Below are 19,924 nucleotides of genomic sequence, written 5' to 3' on the forward strand. Positions count from 1 at the left end.
AAAACAGTAGCTTTTTATAGCTTCTTCTCTGAAAGTGACGCTATGAGATCAGTGAGAGTGAACCAGAACAGTAAAGCTGTGAGCTGAATGAGCTGAAACTCAAGATAAAGCTCCATTAAGCCGAGGGGAGCTGATTCAGATGGTCATTTTCTGTAGGTTCATCACTACCGGAGACACCTTTCAATTGTCAAATTGTTTTCACATTGTGAGGGTTTCTGGATAATATTTCTCATTGTTTTGTGTTATTAATTGATTTCCAATAATAAATATATACATGCATTTGCATAAAGCAGCATATTTGCCCACTCTCATGTTGATAAGAGTATTAAATACTTGACAATCTCCCTTTAAAATACATTTTGAACAGATAAAAATTTGCTATTAATTTGTGATTAATTGAGATTAACTATGGACAATCATGCGATTAATAGTAATTATATAATTTAATCGATTAATTGAAAAGTCCTGTGTTTTTTGTTGGCCCAGCCATCACCACTCCCACCCGTCCAGAGTGGACTTTCTCGCTTGTTATACTCATTGTAATGCCACATAATTTTCAATAATGGTCGCCATTGTACTACGTCACCTGCTCCGACTGAATGCAAAAACGGCCAAAATTGAGTTGTATCCCGTGGTTTGCAGAAATGTACAATGCCAACAGTTTTTACTGGCGACTGGGCTGACATTTAAGCATCAAATTTCAGCTTTTAATGGGATTACGGCAGCACCGGGCCTGTAAATGAAGACTTCCGACAAAGTAAATGAACTTGAACTTTTTTTCTGAATGTTACTCTACAGATTCCACATTTATTCCATGCAAACATTAGTCTTAAGAGAAGTCTTCAGGATGACCACCAAGGTTTTAGGATGACTTTATTTCAAGAAAAACATACACTCCACCTCCACAATTTTTTAAAGAAATATGCTACAACTTTCAGATATTTTGGGTGGAAGGCTGCTTTAATAGACAGTTTACAACAGACAGCGAGAGGTAAGGGGAGATTATTTGTTGGAAAGCTCCCGTGCCAGAACGTCATGGTTACACAGCGTGAGCCGACTGACATACCGTATATTGTCACAGCTTCTTACTACACCAGCACGAACACCAGCGTACACACCTGCATGCTACTAAGCAGGTAATGACCCAGTTTGAAATAGCTGATCCACATAAAATGTATATGCAGTATTATATATATATACACAGTACACACCTGAGCCTAAAATATCTCTGACTATATCTAATTTATGCCCACTGCAACTGTAGCAGCTGCTCCCAGTTTGACTTTATTCTGTTCTAACCATCCACAGTTTATTGTTGCACATATTATAACATTTTATATACTATACAGTATATACAATATATATTAATATGACTATTTTTAGAAATGCTATATTGGTCGTTATGAAATGCACTGACATATTGACAAATAGACTGCACGCTCACAACACCGATGCCAGCGAGACTATGCAAGGTGCTGAGGAGGAACCAGGGATTGAACCGCCAAACCTGCGATTACCGCACGACCTGTTCATTAAGTCCAATGACGAGACCAAAGGGATTAAGACTAAAGACACCTTTCTGTGTACCAGCTCCCTCAATTTGGACAAACAAAGCTATCGAAGTCAGCAACAGATACACTGTGTTATTCTTTTTTCTAATCCAGTTGTTAATTATTCATACATTATTTGTCTTCATCGAGTAATACCATATATACACTACATGAGAATAAAGCCGATTTTGTGCCTTATTCCCCCCTTCTGACATTCATCAGCAAAGCCCTGATTTTTTGATGGTTCTAAAGATTATCTTTATCAGATATTTCTGTGGTGTGAGGTATGTTAAGAGTGTTTTTTTCATCCCCTGATCGGCTCAGAAGTCCATCCTGGCCACACCGATTTCAAACCGTAAATATTAAACATGTTCAATATTTATGATCGGATATCCTGTTGTGTGTGGGGAGCCCTGAGGACAGCCGATGACACAGTCACGTGGGAAAGAACGATAGCCAGTTGAGAACCAAGCCGACTGAAGCGGAAGGACAACCCCTGGTCTGGTCAGCTAACATTACTGCCAAGCAGGTGAAATATAGAGTGATATTGTGATTTTAGCTGACGTGTGTCACCTCACTGTGTTGATCAATGCTCCTTCATGTCCATGTAGAGCGAGCACAAGCGTAAGCGCGAGCAACAGGACTCTGACTTTGGTTGATTTAACGGCCACAGGTGTCGCTGTTAACAAGCAATTTCTGATTCTTACATAGAGTCCCTTTAACGTGTCTCCATCCATCTGTCGTGAATTTTCAGGACAAAGTAGCGCAAAAACTAACATCGCTAATTCTTCCTGCCCATCGTCCACCATGTTTGTTTAAACTAAAGTCACGTTTGATCGCGAGAGATTTTGTGAGATTCCCGTTTTTTTAGTCGGGACTTGTTGTTCATGAATGAATCTGTTTGTGTGTGATGGGCTGTTTTGGCGAAATCGTTGCTCTCCGCACACTATAGGAACAAAACTGGTAAATTTAACATAACATGTTGTTATGTGTGGGGTCTCTCACATTTTCAACATCTGTTAAGATGTTAACTAAAAGAGAAATCGTTTAGTGTGGGCTAGCCTTTAGAGAGACAGAAATACAGACAGATAGACAAAGTAAAACAGAGGGGACCAGAGAGAGACAGACAGATGAGGAGACAGGTAGGTGGACAGACAGACAGACAGACAGACAGACAGGCAGAGCGGTTAAAAGAGAAATGGGATAATTTGTCAGATAGATAGGAATCCACAAGAGAGGAGACAGACAGGGGAGCAGATAGAAAAGAGAAAGACACACATCGACAGGCAGGATGGCGGACAGACGGAGAGCTAGACGGGTCTGTGACCTTTTCTAACATTCAGTTTAAAGATCAGAGACATCAAAATGGATTTTTCTTCCTCTGCTACGCTGGTCCTCAGTGTGTAACTCCCTCTCTCTCTCTCTCTCTCTCTCTCACACACACACACACACATGTATAATATTTCAAACACACAGTTAATCAGTTACTAACTATACTGGGAGGGAGCACATACCTGGCGCTAATGATCACAGGCTAGATAGCACCATATGCCTCTGGGCTGATTCTTTCATCTGCAGCACTATGAGAGCGCACATTTTTAGCACGGGCTGCTCCAGTGGGAATCGAACCCATAACGTTGCCAGTGTCTGGTTTCTTCCTGAGCTGCAGAGCGACCGTGCCTCGCTCATAGGCCGCTTAGAGTCCTGCATCCTCCCCGCTTAATGTTCAATTAAGCTTCATCTAAAATCCCCCCTGTTTTATACAGCAACTCACGGCCGTATGACTCACCCTCTGCAGCAGCTAACGCCCATTCAATTACACACAAAGGAGTGTGTGTCTGCATCACAATTGTTAACCTTTAGCAGAAAAATACACCCAAGATTCCTAAAAAGTTTGATGGCTTAACGCATTTGATATTTGTGATTTAAACATTTAAACGTTTTAACCTTCAGATGGAGTAAAGAAGAGCCCATAGACTCAGAGGTGGGATTCGTATGAGGTCACTAAGCTCAGAAAAGAAATCATGACATTGTGATCTTGATTACTAAATATTTACTTTGGCCGCTGTTCAACTCCACCTGAGAAAAACTTTTACTCAAAATATTACTCATAAAATTATATTATAATCCTTAGCATATATATATAATTAGTAACACATTAGGAGGCAATAAACACGGTCATTGGAAACCGAAATGAGATCAAGTGATGACAATATGGCTGTCAAAGCTAACGCAATAATAACGCGTTAATGCAAATTTGTTATAACGCCACTAATTTCACGCAGTAGCTTAATCAATGGCAGACTAGCAGTAAGTGTGCAGAAGATTTTTTGGGAAATGTTGACGTGCCCTCTCATCCGCATGCCAAATTACCTCCTTCACAGCCATTGCCTGCTATTTATGGTAGTTTGATCGATTTTTTTCCGCGAAGACCCGCCGTACTCTGCCCCTGATTGGCTAGTATTCATTGTCTTTTTTGCAGAATTTGTTAATTTTATTGCTAATGATCAAGATTGGTGGAAGGTTGGTAGGATTAATGATTTCAACTCAGATGTGGATGTTTTCATAAGGATGGCAGCCTTCTTATATAGTGCCCTCATATATAATTATAATGTCTTGATTATGGGAGCAAAATGTTGCTATGCACACATGTATGGAATAGAATTACAGATCTGCTGGAGATGTCAATTTTGATATCAGGTTACGGTGACCGGGACTGTCCCAGTTTCAAGCTGGGTGTCCTGAGTCACGACAAATATCTGTAAAACACTCAAATGTCCCGGTTTTCAACAGTCACTAACAAATTGTCCCGGTTTTCACCACAATTAAACAAACAATATCATACTTACATAGATGTTTATCATGTTCTGTCCCACTCATTAATTCATTTGTGCACACGAGATAAGTATATAGAGAGCCAGCAGCCCGGTTTGCATTTTATGCAACCAGCATCAGACTGTTGTAAAATACAACAAACTTTACAAAGTTTCTTCTGCGCATCAACAGGTGTGTAGTGATTCACAAAACATTGTGAATCACTTAAAACTTTTGCTCTGCTTATAACTCCCTCAGGACACCATCTGCTCCTGTCAGACTTTCACCCAGTGTCTCCATCCTGGCCAAAATGTTGTCTGGAGCTCCATTTAAATTATAATAGCCTACAGGTACATGTGTGGCTGTGGTGAGCAACATGATGTGATAGAGATTGTTAGCCCTGTGGTTAAAGGGGGAGAAAGACACAGGTGCGCCAAGTTGGCCATCCTGATGAAAACACATATGGTGCATGCGCTATGCATGAACGTGCAGTACACTTAAGGGTCCCGGTTTGGGGGTTTGAAAATATGGTCACCCTATGTCAGGTTATAATTAAATTTAATGTTAACCGTAATGTTGATATGGCACACTAACTAAAAGTGATAACTGTGGGATTGGGAGCATTTCTATTGCCTCCACACGGCTCTCAACATGGTGACAGCTGAGCAGCTAACGATGCTAACAGTGAAAATAACAGTGAAAGTGCTGACAAAGCTAGCAGTGTTTACCTGGGGGGAACCGGAGGGTGGCGCTATGATTCCGCAACGGCGCCGTCAGTCGGGACAGCGCTATCAGCTGTCACTGCCGTATGCGTGCAGTGCAGAGCGGCAACCGTGAACTAGCCGGTGGGGCACGCTCACAGTTCATGTACGAACATGCACTAAAAGGCCGCTGGCCCGGCTATGTCAACAAAGCACAGAGAAGCTCAGATTACAACACACACAGAGGGAGAGAGACTTCATTCTCTGCTCAGGTGGACATTACTCCTCTCTATACTTTACATAGAAAACAGTTGTTTGCTGCTATATTACAGCTCTGGATATCGAATTTAGCAAATAAAAAATGGTACTTCAAATCAAAAAGATTGCCGACCACTGCAGTCTATATTTACTTTACTGCAACAGACACTATGCATTTCATAGAATTAAAATACACATTTTTAACACGAATCTCCATCTTTTCCAACTAAGATTTGCACCTTGTGATGGCTGAAGATCTAATTCTGAAATTCTGCCTTCAGAGGTGAAGCCACCGAGCAGCAGACGTGATCAGTGACCTGATTGTATGCGTCGTCTTGTCTCTGACCTCATGTGCATTCACCGTGTTTATGCTGTGTCTCTGCTCACCTTGAAGACAAACATCTCCCGCCTGAAGAAGGCCACAGTGTTGAAGTTGCCGTCACAGATGTTGGGTTTGCCATTTCCAGGCAGCGCTGGCCGGTCGCCGGACGGGCGTGCCGGTCGGGAGTGACGGTCGTGCTTGCGTTCGGAGGTGGAGTGTGTCCGTCGTGAAGGTAAGGTGGGTAACGGCCTGGTGGGCTCCAGCATGGCTGTGGGGATGCCTGGTGAAAAGCATCGATAACGACGGGATTTATTCCAGTGTGGTGACGGATTTATGTTTGCTCAAATATTGTTTGTAGGTTCATGAGACAATACAATATTTGTAGGACTACCAGAATACAAAGAGTCACTGTCATTGATTTTAGCTGTGTAAACAGCATCACAGATCAAGATCAACATTTTGTTTATTCATGGTTCCATCAGCAGGAAGCAGCTTTATTCAGATTTCTGTATCTGAAAGACGATTACTAACTAGTATTTACAACTAAATATTTCAAGGAAAACTTCTCCTCAAAACGTTCCTACTTTCTAGATTAAAGAAGAGCCATATTCCACAATAAAGTGCACTTATACACCAACAGTGTCATTTTGAAATAAAGCCCTTCACTGAGATGGGATGGTTGGTATTTCCAGGTGCTGGAGAGACGAGCAGCGAGGCAAATAGGATCAACTCCCAGCAGATACAATAATAACAGTCCTCGTCACTTCGTCACAAGTGCAGTGGAAAGATACTGTTGACCGCACTGTTTCAGTCAGTATTTCCCTTCAACACTGACTCAAAATGTCACCTGTGTATCATGACCTTTAATGTTAAGATCATTTTTGTTCTAAGGGAAAAAGATAACCTTCCTGCTTTGAAGCTTAAAGGAAACCAACTATCATCTCCATCAACAACCAATGCATGGGCGGATTATGAGATTTGACTTTGTGATGCTTTTGCCTCTTTTTTGTTGTTCTGCGTCTCTTTGTAGTCGTTACACATCGCTGTGTGGTTTTGTGTCTCTCTTAGGTGATTTTGTGTCTCTTTATGGTCTTTTTATGTCCCTTTGGTTGTCGTTTTGTGTCTCTTTGTGGTCACTTTGTGTCTCTTTGTGGTTGTTCTGTGTCTCTTTGTAGTAGTTTTTTGTCTCTTTGTAGTCGTTTTGTGTCTCTTTGTGGTCGTCCTATGTCTTTGTAGTTGTTTTGTGTCTCTTTGTGGTCAATCTGTGTTTCTTCTTAGTCATTTTTTGTCTCTCTGTGGTTGTTCTGTGTCTCTTTGTGGCAGTGTTAATTTCGTAATGAAAACTATGACGAAATATGTTTCGTCAACAACCTTTTTTTCCCATGACTAAGACGAGACGGTGACATGACGTAACCGACCTCATTAAACACTGACAGTGACAATGTCAAACATGCAATATTCTTGACGAAAAAAGACGACTAAAATGTATTTTAAAAAATAAAAACTTTACCAAAATCTCTCTTTATTTTTGTCACCTTCCAACTTTTCTTCCCCCCTTTCTCTCATCAGTCATTTTGTGTCTCTTTTTGGGTTTTTTTTGTCTCTGTTGTCATTTTGCATCTTTGTGGTTATTATGTGTCTCTTTGTAGTCATTTTGTGTCTCTTAGTTGTCATTTTGTGTCTCTTTGTAGTCATTTTGTGTCTGTTCGTTGTCATTTTGTGTCTCTTCGTTGTCATTTTGTGTCTCTTTGTTGTTGTTTTGTGTCTCTGTAGTAATTTTGTGTCTCTTTGTAGTCATTTTGTGTCACTTCGTTGTCATTATTTGTCTCTTTGTAGTCATTTTGTGTCACTTTGTTGTCATTTTGTGTCCCTTCGTTGTCATTTTGTGTCTTTTTGTAGTCATGTTGTGTCTCTGTGGTGATTTTGTGTCTAATTGTGGTTATTTTGTGTCTTTGTGGTTATTTTGTATTAATTGTATGTTTCTTTGTGTCATTTTGAGTGTCTTTCTGGTTGGTATGTGTCTCTTAGAGTGATATTTTCTAGGTGAAGGCCAGGGGGGCCCAGACACCTTAGCCCCCTCGGCCTGTGCCCGGTAGGCCCGTTAAGTAATCCATCCATGGACGTATGTAATTTATAATTAATTGAGTAAATGCTATAGATAATGTATCTTATCTGAGTTTTTGTGAAGCAGCATTAATGAAATATTCAATGTAATCTTGATGCAAATATTCTTCACTAACACATTATTTCTGAGCCAGCAGACATGTTTCTTTTTCCTGCTTCTTTATGCCTTTGTATCACAGATACATGTTACACTACATTACAACAGAAAGCTGCCATGATTATTTCAAGGCAGACAGAAAGTGTGGCTGCGTCTGACAGATCTTCACTGTTCTTTGTTCCTTTAAAGAAAAAAATAACAGTTTACTGAAATGTGAGACATCTTCTCTGAAATGGAACAAAGAGTCTCTGGTGTAAACACAAATGAAAAGACACAAAGTTGACAAAAGTTTTTTCCTCTTTCCAGGCAAAGATTGATCCGCACTGTATGCTGTTTATCAGCCTGGTCCTGCTTTGCATTCATATATATTTCACCCAGTGCAGCGCTCTGCTGTTGGCTACTGGTAAACAGTTCTTCATAACTCAGCCACAATCTGGGCTTTAACATTAATAATTAAAAGCGAAGGTGTGCTGTTTTTGCAAGTTTTTGCTTTCAGGTCTTTAGTGAAGTTAAGTGTTTTTTCATTTCTATTCTTTGGTTTTAAAGTTATTAATCAATGAATCAAACCCCATTTTTATATTATATATTTTTTCTGCATTCAGGAGCATCATTCCCTCAAATTATGTCAAAATTAGGGCTGTCAAAGTTAACATGATAATAACGCGTTAACACAAATTCATTTTAACGCCACTAATTTCTTTAACCCATGAACATAACTTGTGATTTTTAGGTTGTAGCAGGCTCAGTATTAAAGCTAGAGTGAAGATACTGGTATCATATGAAACTACAAAAACCTAATGACCAACCATGTCATACTAGCTTGTGACGAAGATATATGAATGAAAATGGATTCTATGGGTACCCACGAGTCTCCCCTTTACAGACATGCCCACTTTATGATAATCACATGCAGTTTGGGACAAGTCATAGTCAAGTCAGCACACTGACACACTGACAGCTGTTGTTGCCTGTTTGGCTGCAGTTTGCCATGTTATGATTTGAGCATATTTTTTATGTCAAATGCAGTACCTGTGAGGGTTTCTGGACAATATTTGTCATTGTTTTGTGTTGTTAATTGTTTTCCAATAATAACTATACTCATACATTTGCATAAAGCAAGCATATTTGCCCACTCCCATGTTGATAAGAGTATTAAATACTTGACAAATCTCGCTTTCAGGTACATTTTGAACAGATAAAAAATGTGTGATTAATTTGTGATCAATCACGATTAACTATGGACAATCATGTGATTAATTGTGATTAAATATTTTAATCAATTGACAGCCCTAGTCAAAATAGTGATCAGTGGTATATATATAATAGTGTGTTGTATTTATTTTCCCTCAACTGGAATTGAACCAGCAAACATTTGGAAAAGTTATATTGGAAAGCTAAGGAACTTCCGCTTTTTTCTAAAATGCACAATTGAAAGTGTGCATAAAAAAGGGTGGATGGAAACATACCAGTGCCCTTCTTGGACCAAAATCAGTATCAGTTTGAAACATCAACCAGTCCAGTAAGACAGCAGTTTGTGAAATAGTCACAAAATTTAATGTATTGATTTGTGTACAAAGATACAAATTTAAATTTTTTTCAGGAGACCAGTGTTTGTGTCCCGTGTGAAACCACAAGTCAAAGTTGATTTATTTGTCACGTAACTTCCGTACTGAAGTTATGGCACTTCAGGAGTTATTTTATACCCAAACTATGACCTTTTCCTAAACCTAACTACATAGTTTTATTTTGAAAAGACTGGAGCGGAAACTAACACGTACGTCACGTTTTCCTGGACGTTCATAGTAAAATGCATGAAAAATACGTTGTTGAAAGTCGTGTTAGTGTCATGAAAAAAAAGGTAAATTCGTGCGTCTATGTACATGAATCAAATAGATAAAATGTTGTGACAATTTCACGAACTGCCATGAGACTATGTTGCATCAACACACCAACAAAAGAACAACATAGTGCCCTCTTAAACTATTCTCTTCAAAACGCTGGAAACACACAACAGACTGACTTACCGTAGATTTTCTGGATGCCCTGCAGGTCGTCCAGAGGCAGTTTGAAGTTGTGTGTGTCCATGTACTGATAGAAAGGCGCCATGATGGCACTGGGATCGTTGGAGTGCTCTAGACCCAACGCATGACCCAACTCATGGACCGCCACCAGGAACAAATCATTACCTGGAGAGAGAGAAGGAGAGAAGGAGAGCTGAGTCAAACATGAGAGAGAAGAATAAAAGAGGAGATTGATGGAGAGAGAGGGATGAAGAAAAGCAGCCATAGGGAGGTGAAGAGGACCAGGAAAGGGAAGGCGGAGTGAGGAGGAAATAAACCAAGACAAAAGGATGAGATAAAAGAAGAGAAACAGCATCACTTTCAACATCACTGATAGTCTTTAGAAAGATTATTTCAAAGCAGAAATCAGGCAGGAAACAGAAAACAAGCATCACTTTGTGCTGCTGACAGGCCTTTCCGCTGGTTTTTGTTCAGTAAAAAAACATAGTTTACCAAAAAACCCTCAACATGTCCCTCCTGTCTGAAACGGAACAAAGCCTCCCCAGTGTAAATACAACGGAAAAGACCAAAGACACTGCATCAAACGCACTGGAGAAGTGAGCTAAAGTTAGTCTGTGATGCCGTTGACTCATCAGCAGTGTAAAATGAATCTCACATCAAAAGGGGAATTTGTGATAAATGGGAACGACTGTCAGCTTGTGAATCTGAAGCTCCCACTTTTTAAAGTCCAGCATGAGCCGGTTCTTCAAACGCTGCCGCTGCCTGACGGGGATTACTTAAAGAGCGCGCCAAACTGTTTCGTGCCACATCAAGACAAATTCACGAGTTCATACTTACACAAAATGAGATTTTAAATTTATAATCTGTGAATGTATAAATAATGTGCTGCTGCTGCTTTAAAATATGCCAATGAACAAGCAAATCTGTTGAATTTGGAATATGAAAATATCCTACTGGATACAATCTGATGGGTCATTGTGTGAATGTTTCTGCCCCAAAACAGCTTTTCATGTGCAAAGGAAACAACACTTTCAAATCAAATGTCTCTATATGCATATTTCATGCTCGGTGCAAGCTTTGGAAAATGTTATACGTTTTAGTTTGTTGCAACAGATGCATCTAAATGAGGCTAAGACCCCATTTACACTTACTATAATTAGTCACTTAAGGGTGGCGATTTCGGCGGATCGGATAGTTAAACAGATGTTAAAGGGTGTAAATTCATCAGTCTCCCCAAGACATCATTTTACTCCTCTCAGGTGTAACTAAGTCAGTAAGCGGTCATTCTCTCTGTCTCATTAAAGCAGCAGGAAAAAAGAGGCTCGGGCCGGAGACTCCCCAAGCTGTTGTGGTGTTTATCTGATCTTTGATCAGTGGAACCGCTGAATGATCGGTGTGGGTGAAGGTTCAACGTTCTTTATTTATCAAATGTCAATAGTCAATCTTTGGTCTCAGGTTCCTTCAACAATGCTCAAAAATATGTTTGTATAAAAGGGGAAATCACAAAAGTAAATGTAAAAGCAAACTGATAATCTAAGGCATAAAATAGTGCAGTTAAAATAAATATAAACATAAGTGAATATAAAATATTATTGTAGGGGTAAATTTGTAATTTAGTTGACAGTATTTCAGATGGGAAAACTGAATGTAAACGGGATGTATTTGCATGACGAGAAGTAATATATGTACACAAAGGTGTAAACTAGGGGGTGTAAGAAAATATCGAAAATATTAAATATTGCAATATTATGTTTCGTGATACTGTAATGATTCTCAAAAACACTATTGATTTTTAATTAACAGTTTCCATGCAAAGATTAACTCAGTGAATACTTTATTTCATTTGCAAAGACATATGCCCTCTCAGAGTAGTGCTATGATGTTGGATGTTACAGGGACTGTGATTCATGCAAATACAGAACCCACTGTTCTGATTGCATAAAAAAGTTAACTTTTTTTTACTCAGATTTTATGCATATGGTGTTGTGTTCTTTATACTATGACAGTTTTACTAAAATTAGATAAAAAAAAAATACAATATATTGCCTTACTTACAGTATCGCAATATATTGAATCGTAACCCCTTTATCACGTAGGTATCGTATCGCCAGATTCTTGCCGATACACAGCCCTAGTGTAAACAGGAATGTAGTATGTTATAATGAGCAGTACTAAAAATATATATACAGAGGTGTAAACAGGAAACCAAGGTGGACTGCAGTCAGGTTTGTGATCTGGCCTATGGAGACCCATATGTGTGTGTAAATGAAAGTATCCTCAGTCTCACCTGGTTACTTGGATACGAGCCACTTGACATGACAAGTGTAAACAGTGTAAATGTAGGATATTCTTGGAAAGGACAAGGGATGATTTTCCAGTTGAAGCGCTCCATAATAGTAACAAAAACAACTACTTCTCTTATTCATACTTCTATCACAACTAATCAAAATAGCAATAAAGAGAATAGAGGGCTGTTTTCCTGAATGTCCTGTAGTCATGTGAGGTCTATTGAAACCAGGCTCTCTGTCATATTAAGAGCTGAGATTCTGAGCTGCTGTCAGACGCTTAATGACTTCCTACGGTCTGAATGCAGAGCTCAAATGAATACATTTCATCGGCTCGGTAATTGGTTTGACTCTGTTTGAACCTAATTACACGAACTAATTATCTTTTTTCTTTACTCAGGCAGGTCTGTTTGAAGATTATGGCCAGCAGCTGACTTACAGACTAATTGTAACTATAGATGGTCAGAAGTTGAAGTTTCTGTCAGCTCTTTAGTTAATATTCTGTTTCTGTTGCAAAGTTAAACAGATGTATGCAGTCAATTATTCCTAGTAGATGTTGAAATATTAGTTTTGAAGCCTTGAATTCGAAATTTTGGATGTTGCCATATTGTTTTTTTGCAACCAGAAGTGACACGACAGGGTGGAGCTAAGTACAACTGAACGCTGAGTAAGACATTTTTAGGGGACCAATCATGGATGTATAAAGAGAACATGATACAGCGTTGGAGGCGGGCTCCCGTTCATTCCTATGAGAGTTGCTCAGTGGCGCATGAAGCCAAAATGGCTCGACTTCCAAGTGATAAATTACCCGGATCTTCCGGCAATCTTCCACATCCATTGGGCCCATAGAGCAGGCGAAGTAGCATTTCCTTTAACTCCGCCTCCCAGCCCTCGCTCCAGCCTCAGTCTGGGTCTCATTCACGAGAATGGAGGAAGGGAAATAACTCTGGTTTCGGCTATTCGTACATTTTACAACTTAAAGATCTAATGATTTCAAGTGTTCGTACTGGGAAGTTGATTTACCTACAAAAAAATCATCTGCTGATTTACAGACGTCTCTTTCCCAATGTAAATCTATGGGAAAAAGTATTTTTGGGCCCAATGGCATCACATGACGGACACAGAAGTTGTAGTACCGCCATTTGGCCACTACAAAAATTTGCATCACAGCCCGGCGCTCTCCCTGGGGGCAACTTAGAAAGACAACTCAGAGACCGGACAAAGCCGTGGTAGAGACCTGTCAATCACAAGGTAGCCACGCCCTAAAGCATACCCTGCTTTATGGTCTATTTGACTCTAAATGGGACCATAATTTACTAAATGTACATCATGCTGTATTGAAGAAGACTTGAAACTAGTGATTGAGACCATAAACTCATGTTTACAATGTTTACTGAGGTAATAAATCAAGTGAGAAGTAGGGTCATTTTCTCATAGACTTCTCTACAATCAGACTTCTTTTTGCAACCAGAGGAGTCGCCCCCTGCTGGCTGTTAGAAAGAATGCAAGTTTAAGGCACTTCCACATTGGCTTCACTTTTCAGAACCGGAGGTTGACCGCTGGTGGAAAATCAACCATCAGAGTTGATTTGAAACCAAGTTTGACTAAAAGTAGGCTATTGATAAAAAACAATATTGGTTCATATATTCATCTTTCTGTTTCTGTTACACTTCTCTGTTTTATTTATTTACCTCTTCTCTTTCTCACACCTTCACACACAAACATACTCTTCTGTCCCTGTATGCTGCCGTTTCTTTCATCCCCCCCTCCTCCTCGTCCTTCTCCTCCTCCTCCTCCTCCTCCAGCCTTAATCTCTCTGCTCCCTATGCCTCTCTTTCTTCCATGTCGCAGGAAAGATAAAGATGATTTTACCGCACAAGATTTACACTTCATGTTGAACGGCTAGAAGGAATTCCCAGTGGGCTCTCTCTATGTGTCTGCCTCTCCCCTTGTGGTTGGTCTATAGTCTGCTTCGGCGCCCTGCGGTGACGATAACGGCTCCTTCTATCATGTTTGCCCCGGCAGTCGTCTGCCCGCCTGCGATAAAGATGATGTTTGATATTGCTGTGATGAAACCTGTCTCTCAAGTAATCCCAGTTTGACGTGTCCACAGAGTCCGCTTTGTTCAACTCCAGCAGTTCCCCCACTGAAATGTTCATTTTTCGGCGAAGATGAGTTTGCGTGCCAGATCATTTTGTACAAGCAGCATCTGAAATTAACTTTTTGGCTCACCTGCCATGTTCTGGTTAAGTATAAAAAAATACCTGCCAAGAATATTTTTCTTTCTCCTTCCAAAATCACTGATATGTGGTACATTTTTCATAGAAATACATCTTGTTGACCCTTTTCAAGAAATATTCTTTCAATTAGCAGACATGAGCATATTTCTTCAATACTTGCTCAGTCACGTATCATAAAGATAAAGGGAAGAATGAAGTTTTCCCTCCAGACAACAGAGGACCAGGATGAAGAGTTTGCATCAAGCAAGTTTCGTAAATGCTAGTTTAAAAGAGAGGAAATGAAATGTCACTGACTTAAAATGTTACCAGCCAGTGTCTCTTTACCAATTCATCCATCAAACACACATTTTTATGGCATTTTGTGTTTGGTAGTGGCGAATTCAAACCCACAGTTTAAGCTCTTACTGCTCGTTTCAGATGGGTAATATTTAATTCTAGACAGTCTGTCTGTCTGTCTGTCTGTCTCTGCCCTTCTAGAGGATTAAAGATTTTTCTTCAGGACTTTCTACAGGGAGGTTCAGAGAGCAAAGTTCTCCACATAAATATGACATGCATGCAATGAGCAGGAACAAGGCACATTTAAGTAATAATGTCTCTTGCTTAAAGCGGAGAAGTAACACATGTCGTGACCTGGATTAAAGATGGTATTATTAATGACTCTTGGGGGGAAATGGAGCTTGAACTGTAATGCCGGATACACGAGAAACAACCCGATTTTGGGCCCGATCCCCCCCTCACGACGATTGTCAGCAAAGCCCTGATTTTTTTTATGGTTCTAAAGATTATCTTTCCAGATGTTCCTGTGTCAAGAGTGTTTTTCACATCCCCCGATCGGCTCGGAAGTCCATCCTGGCCGCACAGATTTCAAATCGTAATTATTAAACATGTTCAATATTTATGGTCGGATATCCTGTTGTGTGTGGGGAACCACAAAGACAGCCGATGACGCAGTCACGTGGGAAAGAACGATAGCCAATTGAGAACCAAGCTGACTGAAGCGGATGGACAACCACCGCCGTCATGGAGGCCGCGGCTAAAGCATGAGCTAATGCAAAACATAAAGCATAAAGTAGTAAATAGATGGAGCTCAGAAATGGAGGAACAACTTGTTGATTTGTGGCAACAACTCGAGTGTTTATTTAACGTGTCTCCATGACTTCCATTCATCCTTTGATCAATCTTAATGCAGAGCTACTGTGACAACTACCTTGTGTAGATTGTATTGCAGGGTTTCCACCAGAAAAGTTGATAGGACCGGTGATGGCAGCGGCAGCTTGGGGTGTCATAGCACTGGTCCACCATGCAAGGCACATGGCTTGGGTCTTTATTATATTTAGCCTAGTGCTTATTATCATATAATGAAATTGCCCCCCCCCCCCAACTAGCAAAAGTTGGACACACCCTAAATGCACTTGTGCCACTTTAGACCATGCGCTATAGATCCTTAAATATGGCTCCTTAAGTTTGTGCATGACAATGCATGACATCCAGTGCCAACGTCTTTACAATACTTTCTTTCTCCAGTGACTGTGTGTGGCGACACTATGGGATGTTTAAGGTTGAGGAATATTGTGCTTATGGCAAACAGAAAATGTTTAAGGTTTGCTAACAGACGACTAAAACACATGGTTAAGGTGAGGGGGAGATCGTGGTTACAGTTTTTAAAAGCCAACATTAACCGCTTGATCATGATGTGATGTAAACCAGACCTTCCCAGACCTCCAAACACTCACTTTCCACTTTACTACATAAAAGACACACAACTTCCTGCATTAGCACTGAATGTTGGCGATGGACGTAAATCGATATGAATGGAGCTCCTCCTGGGGATACTGAGCTGGAAACATGACAGAACAGGAGACAAATGGTTTGTTTTTGATGTGTTTTTCAGTTCTGTCCTCCGGGTATAAACAGGTTAATCACAGACGCTGTCCCTCAGCAGAGACAGGAAAAACAGGTTTTAAGCCGAGGTGAAGATGAGTCCTGTTTGTCCGAGCGACGTCCTTCTGAAGCTGATACCGTGAATTAGTTTCTGTAGCGCCTGAGAACTTTGAGGTCTCACTATCTGGTTTCTAATCTTTCAATTACTCAGTGTGTGTGTGTGTGTGGAGGGATTTTAGAGATAAAGACGAGTGTGAAAGACGAACGCACATGGGTGACCGCACACACACGCACGCACACACACACACACACAAACACACACAGATAGATAATTAACCGATATACTTTTCTTTTATATATATTGTATATTGACTAGGGCTGTCAATTGTTAAAATATTTAATCCCGATTAATCGCATAATTGTCCATAGTTAATTGCGATTAATCACAAATTAATTGCACTTTATTTATCTGTTCTAAAGGTACCTTAAAGGGAGATTTGTCAAGTATTTAATACTCTTATCAACATGGGAGTGGACAAATATGATTACTTACTGCATTTAGCATAAAAAATATGCTCAAATCATAACATGGCAAACTGCAGCTCAACAGGCAACAACAGCTGTCAGTGTGTCAGTGTGCTGACTTGACTATGACTTGCCCCAAACTGCATGTGATTATCATAAAGTGGGCATGTCTGTAAAGGGGAGACTCGTGGGTACCCATAGAACCCATTTTCATTCACATATCTTGAGGTCAGAGGTCAAGGGACCCCTTTGAAAATGGCCATGCCAGTTTTTCCTCGCCAAAATTGAGTGTAAGTTTGGAGCGTTATTTAGCCTTCGTATGTAGTGTATGTAAGTTAGTATGACATGGTTGGTACCAATGGATTCTTTAGCTTTTTCTAGTTTCATATGACACCAGTATCTTCACTCTAGCTTTAAAACTGGGCCCACTACAACCTTAAAAATCACAAATTGCGTTAATGCGTCAAAGGAAGTAAAAAATGATGTTGACCCTGTTATTATTGTGTTAACTTTGACAGGCCTAATATTGACAAATTCAGCAGTTTAACAAGGGGAAAAGAGAATGCATGGGTACATGTGCACAAAATTCTGTTATACAATCAAACTGTCCTGATGCATGCATCCTGACAAATATTCCCTGGGACAGTTCACACTGGAATAAGACGTACACACTCGCTGTAATGTGGTATGGCAAATTTAGAATGTCTCTGTCAAAGCTAATTCTCTTTTCTGCTAATCTCTCAAACCAGATTCCTCTCCTCCTCCATCACTCCCTCTCTCTGCGCCTCTCTCTCTCTCTCTCTCTCTCTCTCTCTCTCTATCAACACGTTAGTTATTCAAGCAGAGGGAATCTGACATCAGTCATTTGTCAAACAGAGATAGAAGAAGGGGGAAAAAAAACTACAAAGAAGTGTTTTTCCCCTCCATTTTTCATCCAATGACTGAACATTGTGGTGCTTAAAGATAGCGGAGCGACGACTGAGGACATCTCCACATTTCATTTACGAATGCTATATATTAATAATTGAAATGTTGAATAATTTAATCAGTTCATATCTCTCGTTCACTATATTTACACCGGGCTGCAATATTTCAACATTAGCTTGATTCTGGCAGTACTCTACATTTATATGACAAATGGCAATTCTCTCAAGGTCATAGTCAACATAATAAAATTAAGTTGTGGTGTTATTTTAAAGACATGCTCCCTGATATTGTTATAAACTCTCTCTCTTATAGGAGCTCCATCATCAGGTCAACATTTTAATGTGTCCAATACTTTGGTTTATGACCAAATACCTGCAAACCTAATGGCATTGCCACCAGCCTAAGCTGTACTTTGTTCAATAGTACAAATGCAAGCATGCTGAGCGAAGATAGTGCACATGGTAAACATTGTAATTGTGAGTGTTTTAGCATGCTGATGTTAAGCCCTCAACTCTGCTATGAGAGAGCGAGTAAAATGTCAGCTATTTGGCAGTATTTTACAAATCCAGGAAGTCAAATAATGAAATATGTACATTTGAAGACACATCAAGCAGGTATCGGAATCGGTATCGGGAAGGTAAAAATGTTATCGGAACATCTCTGTTGATAGGTTTATTTTCTTTCAGTGTATGAATTGACTGATGTTAATAAGTTAATGAGCGATATATCAGTTTTGCAAGACTCTTTTTTTACTTCTTCACTTGTGACACTGTGAGCAGAGCGGATCAGTAACAGTGAACACAGTTCCAGGTATAAAGACTCAGAGATATAGACTTTTTACGCAAAGTGTCTCCCCGGACTGGACTTAGATTAAAGGAGGACCAGAGAGTTCCCTGAACAACAGTGCAGCAGGTTATTGGGGCTGTAATTATTTCTGAGATGGGGGTTGAAAAACACACACTCCAGACAGGATAACAATCCCCGACCAGCAAATACACTCAGTCCAAATGAGGCTGAACTCCTCTATTTGTCGGGTTAAAGCACAAAGAATCTAATCAATGACATTTGAAGGAACGTCTCACCATCGTGGTTGGCGTTGCCCAGCGTCCAGGGCTCGTCAGAGTCAAAGTGTGTGTCTCCTCCGATGCCAGCGCCGGGGAAGTAGGCGTGGGCCAGGAAACCCCCCTCTCCGTCAAACGGAGAACTGTCACCGTGGAAACCAGAGGCGAAGAAGATCATGATGTCAGCCTCTTTACCCTCGTTCTTGATCTCCGAGTACGGCACTTCCTGAACGGGAGGAGCGGAATGGAGTAAAGAAAGTGAGAAACAATGTACAGAAACACAGAGGAAAAAAATCTGTAATCAGTATGCAGGGCATAGGCCACACACTGTAGGCAGTCGCCTAGGGGCGCCACCTTCTGGGCGGCGCTTGAGGGAACAAATGAACCAATAAAGAAAGAAAGAAAGAAATACTCTTTTCTCCCCTGTAACTCTCTTTCTCACACTTTTTCATCTGCCCGGCCGCACTTTGTTTGTTATTTGTTAAAAGGACTGTTTGTAACTTTCTAAGCGTATAAATGTACCAGGTCGGGACACATGCGCGCTCGCATATGCGCGCTCGCGTGTGGCCGGCGTCCCCGCTCCTCTGCCTGCTTGCCTTCACTCAGACAGCGCGCGCGTTCTCACGTACTCGCGTACTCGCGTACTCGCGTACTCGCGTACTCGCTCCACCTCTAGACGTGAACGCGCGCTTACTCCACACTGCAGAGAGTTAGTAGCTCTGAGAATATTTAGTGAATGTTCAGTGGACGTTTGTGCAGAAATAACTGCTGCAGTTTCACCAGACAAACAGAGGTTTCCCGTGACTTGGGAAGTGACGGGGCTCTGCAGAGAGAAACCTTTTCGTCTCCCTGTTCACTTGATATTGTGGTTTTAGCTGACGTGTGTCGCCTCAGTGTTGAGCGATGCTCGTTCATGTCTATTTAGAGCGAGCACAAGCCCGGCGCTGACTTTTGTTGATTTCATGGCCACAGGTGTCGCTGTTAACAAGCATTTCTGAAAGTTACAAATAGTCCCTTTAATAAAAGTGTAAATTGTAGTGAAACTGACTAAAACACTTTTAAGCCAACAATATCAGGGACCAATTGTTTAGTTATAATATAGTAAATACAGTTATTTA

General features: G+C 40.5%; 1 protein-coding gene across 1 annotated transcript in view; it reads right to left on the bottom strand.

The window, feature by feature from the left end:
• mmp24 (matrix metallopeptidase 24) overlaps window positions 1-19,924 on the bottom strand; it is a 91,092-nt gene that overhangs the window by 17,046 nt on the left and 54,122 nt on the right. The window contains exons 5-7 of the mRNA XM_037769087.1: window positions 18,828-19,032; window positions 9,891-10,052; window positions 5,711-5,925 (exon numbers count right to left, since the gene is read on the bottom strand). Of these exons, the coding sequence (XP_037625015.1) occupies window positions 5,711-5,925; window positions 9,891-10,052; window positions 18,828-19,032 (582 nt within the window). The remainder of the gene's footprint in view (window positions 1-5,710; window positions 5,926-9,890; window positions 10,053-18,827; window positions 19,033-19,924) is intronic.

Source organism: Sebastes umbrosus, chromosome 1, assembly GCF_015220745.1.
Source record: "Sebastes umbrosus isolate fSebUmb1 chromosome 1, fSebUmb1.pri, whole genome shotgun sequence".
Taxonomy (NCBI): Eukaryota; Metazoa; Chordata; class Actinopteri; order Perciformes; family Sebastidae; genus Sebastes; species Sebastes umbrosus.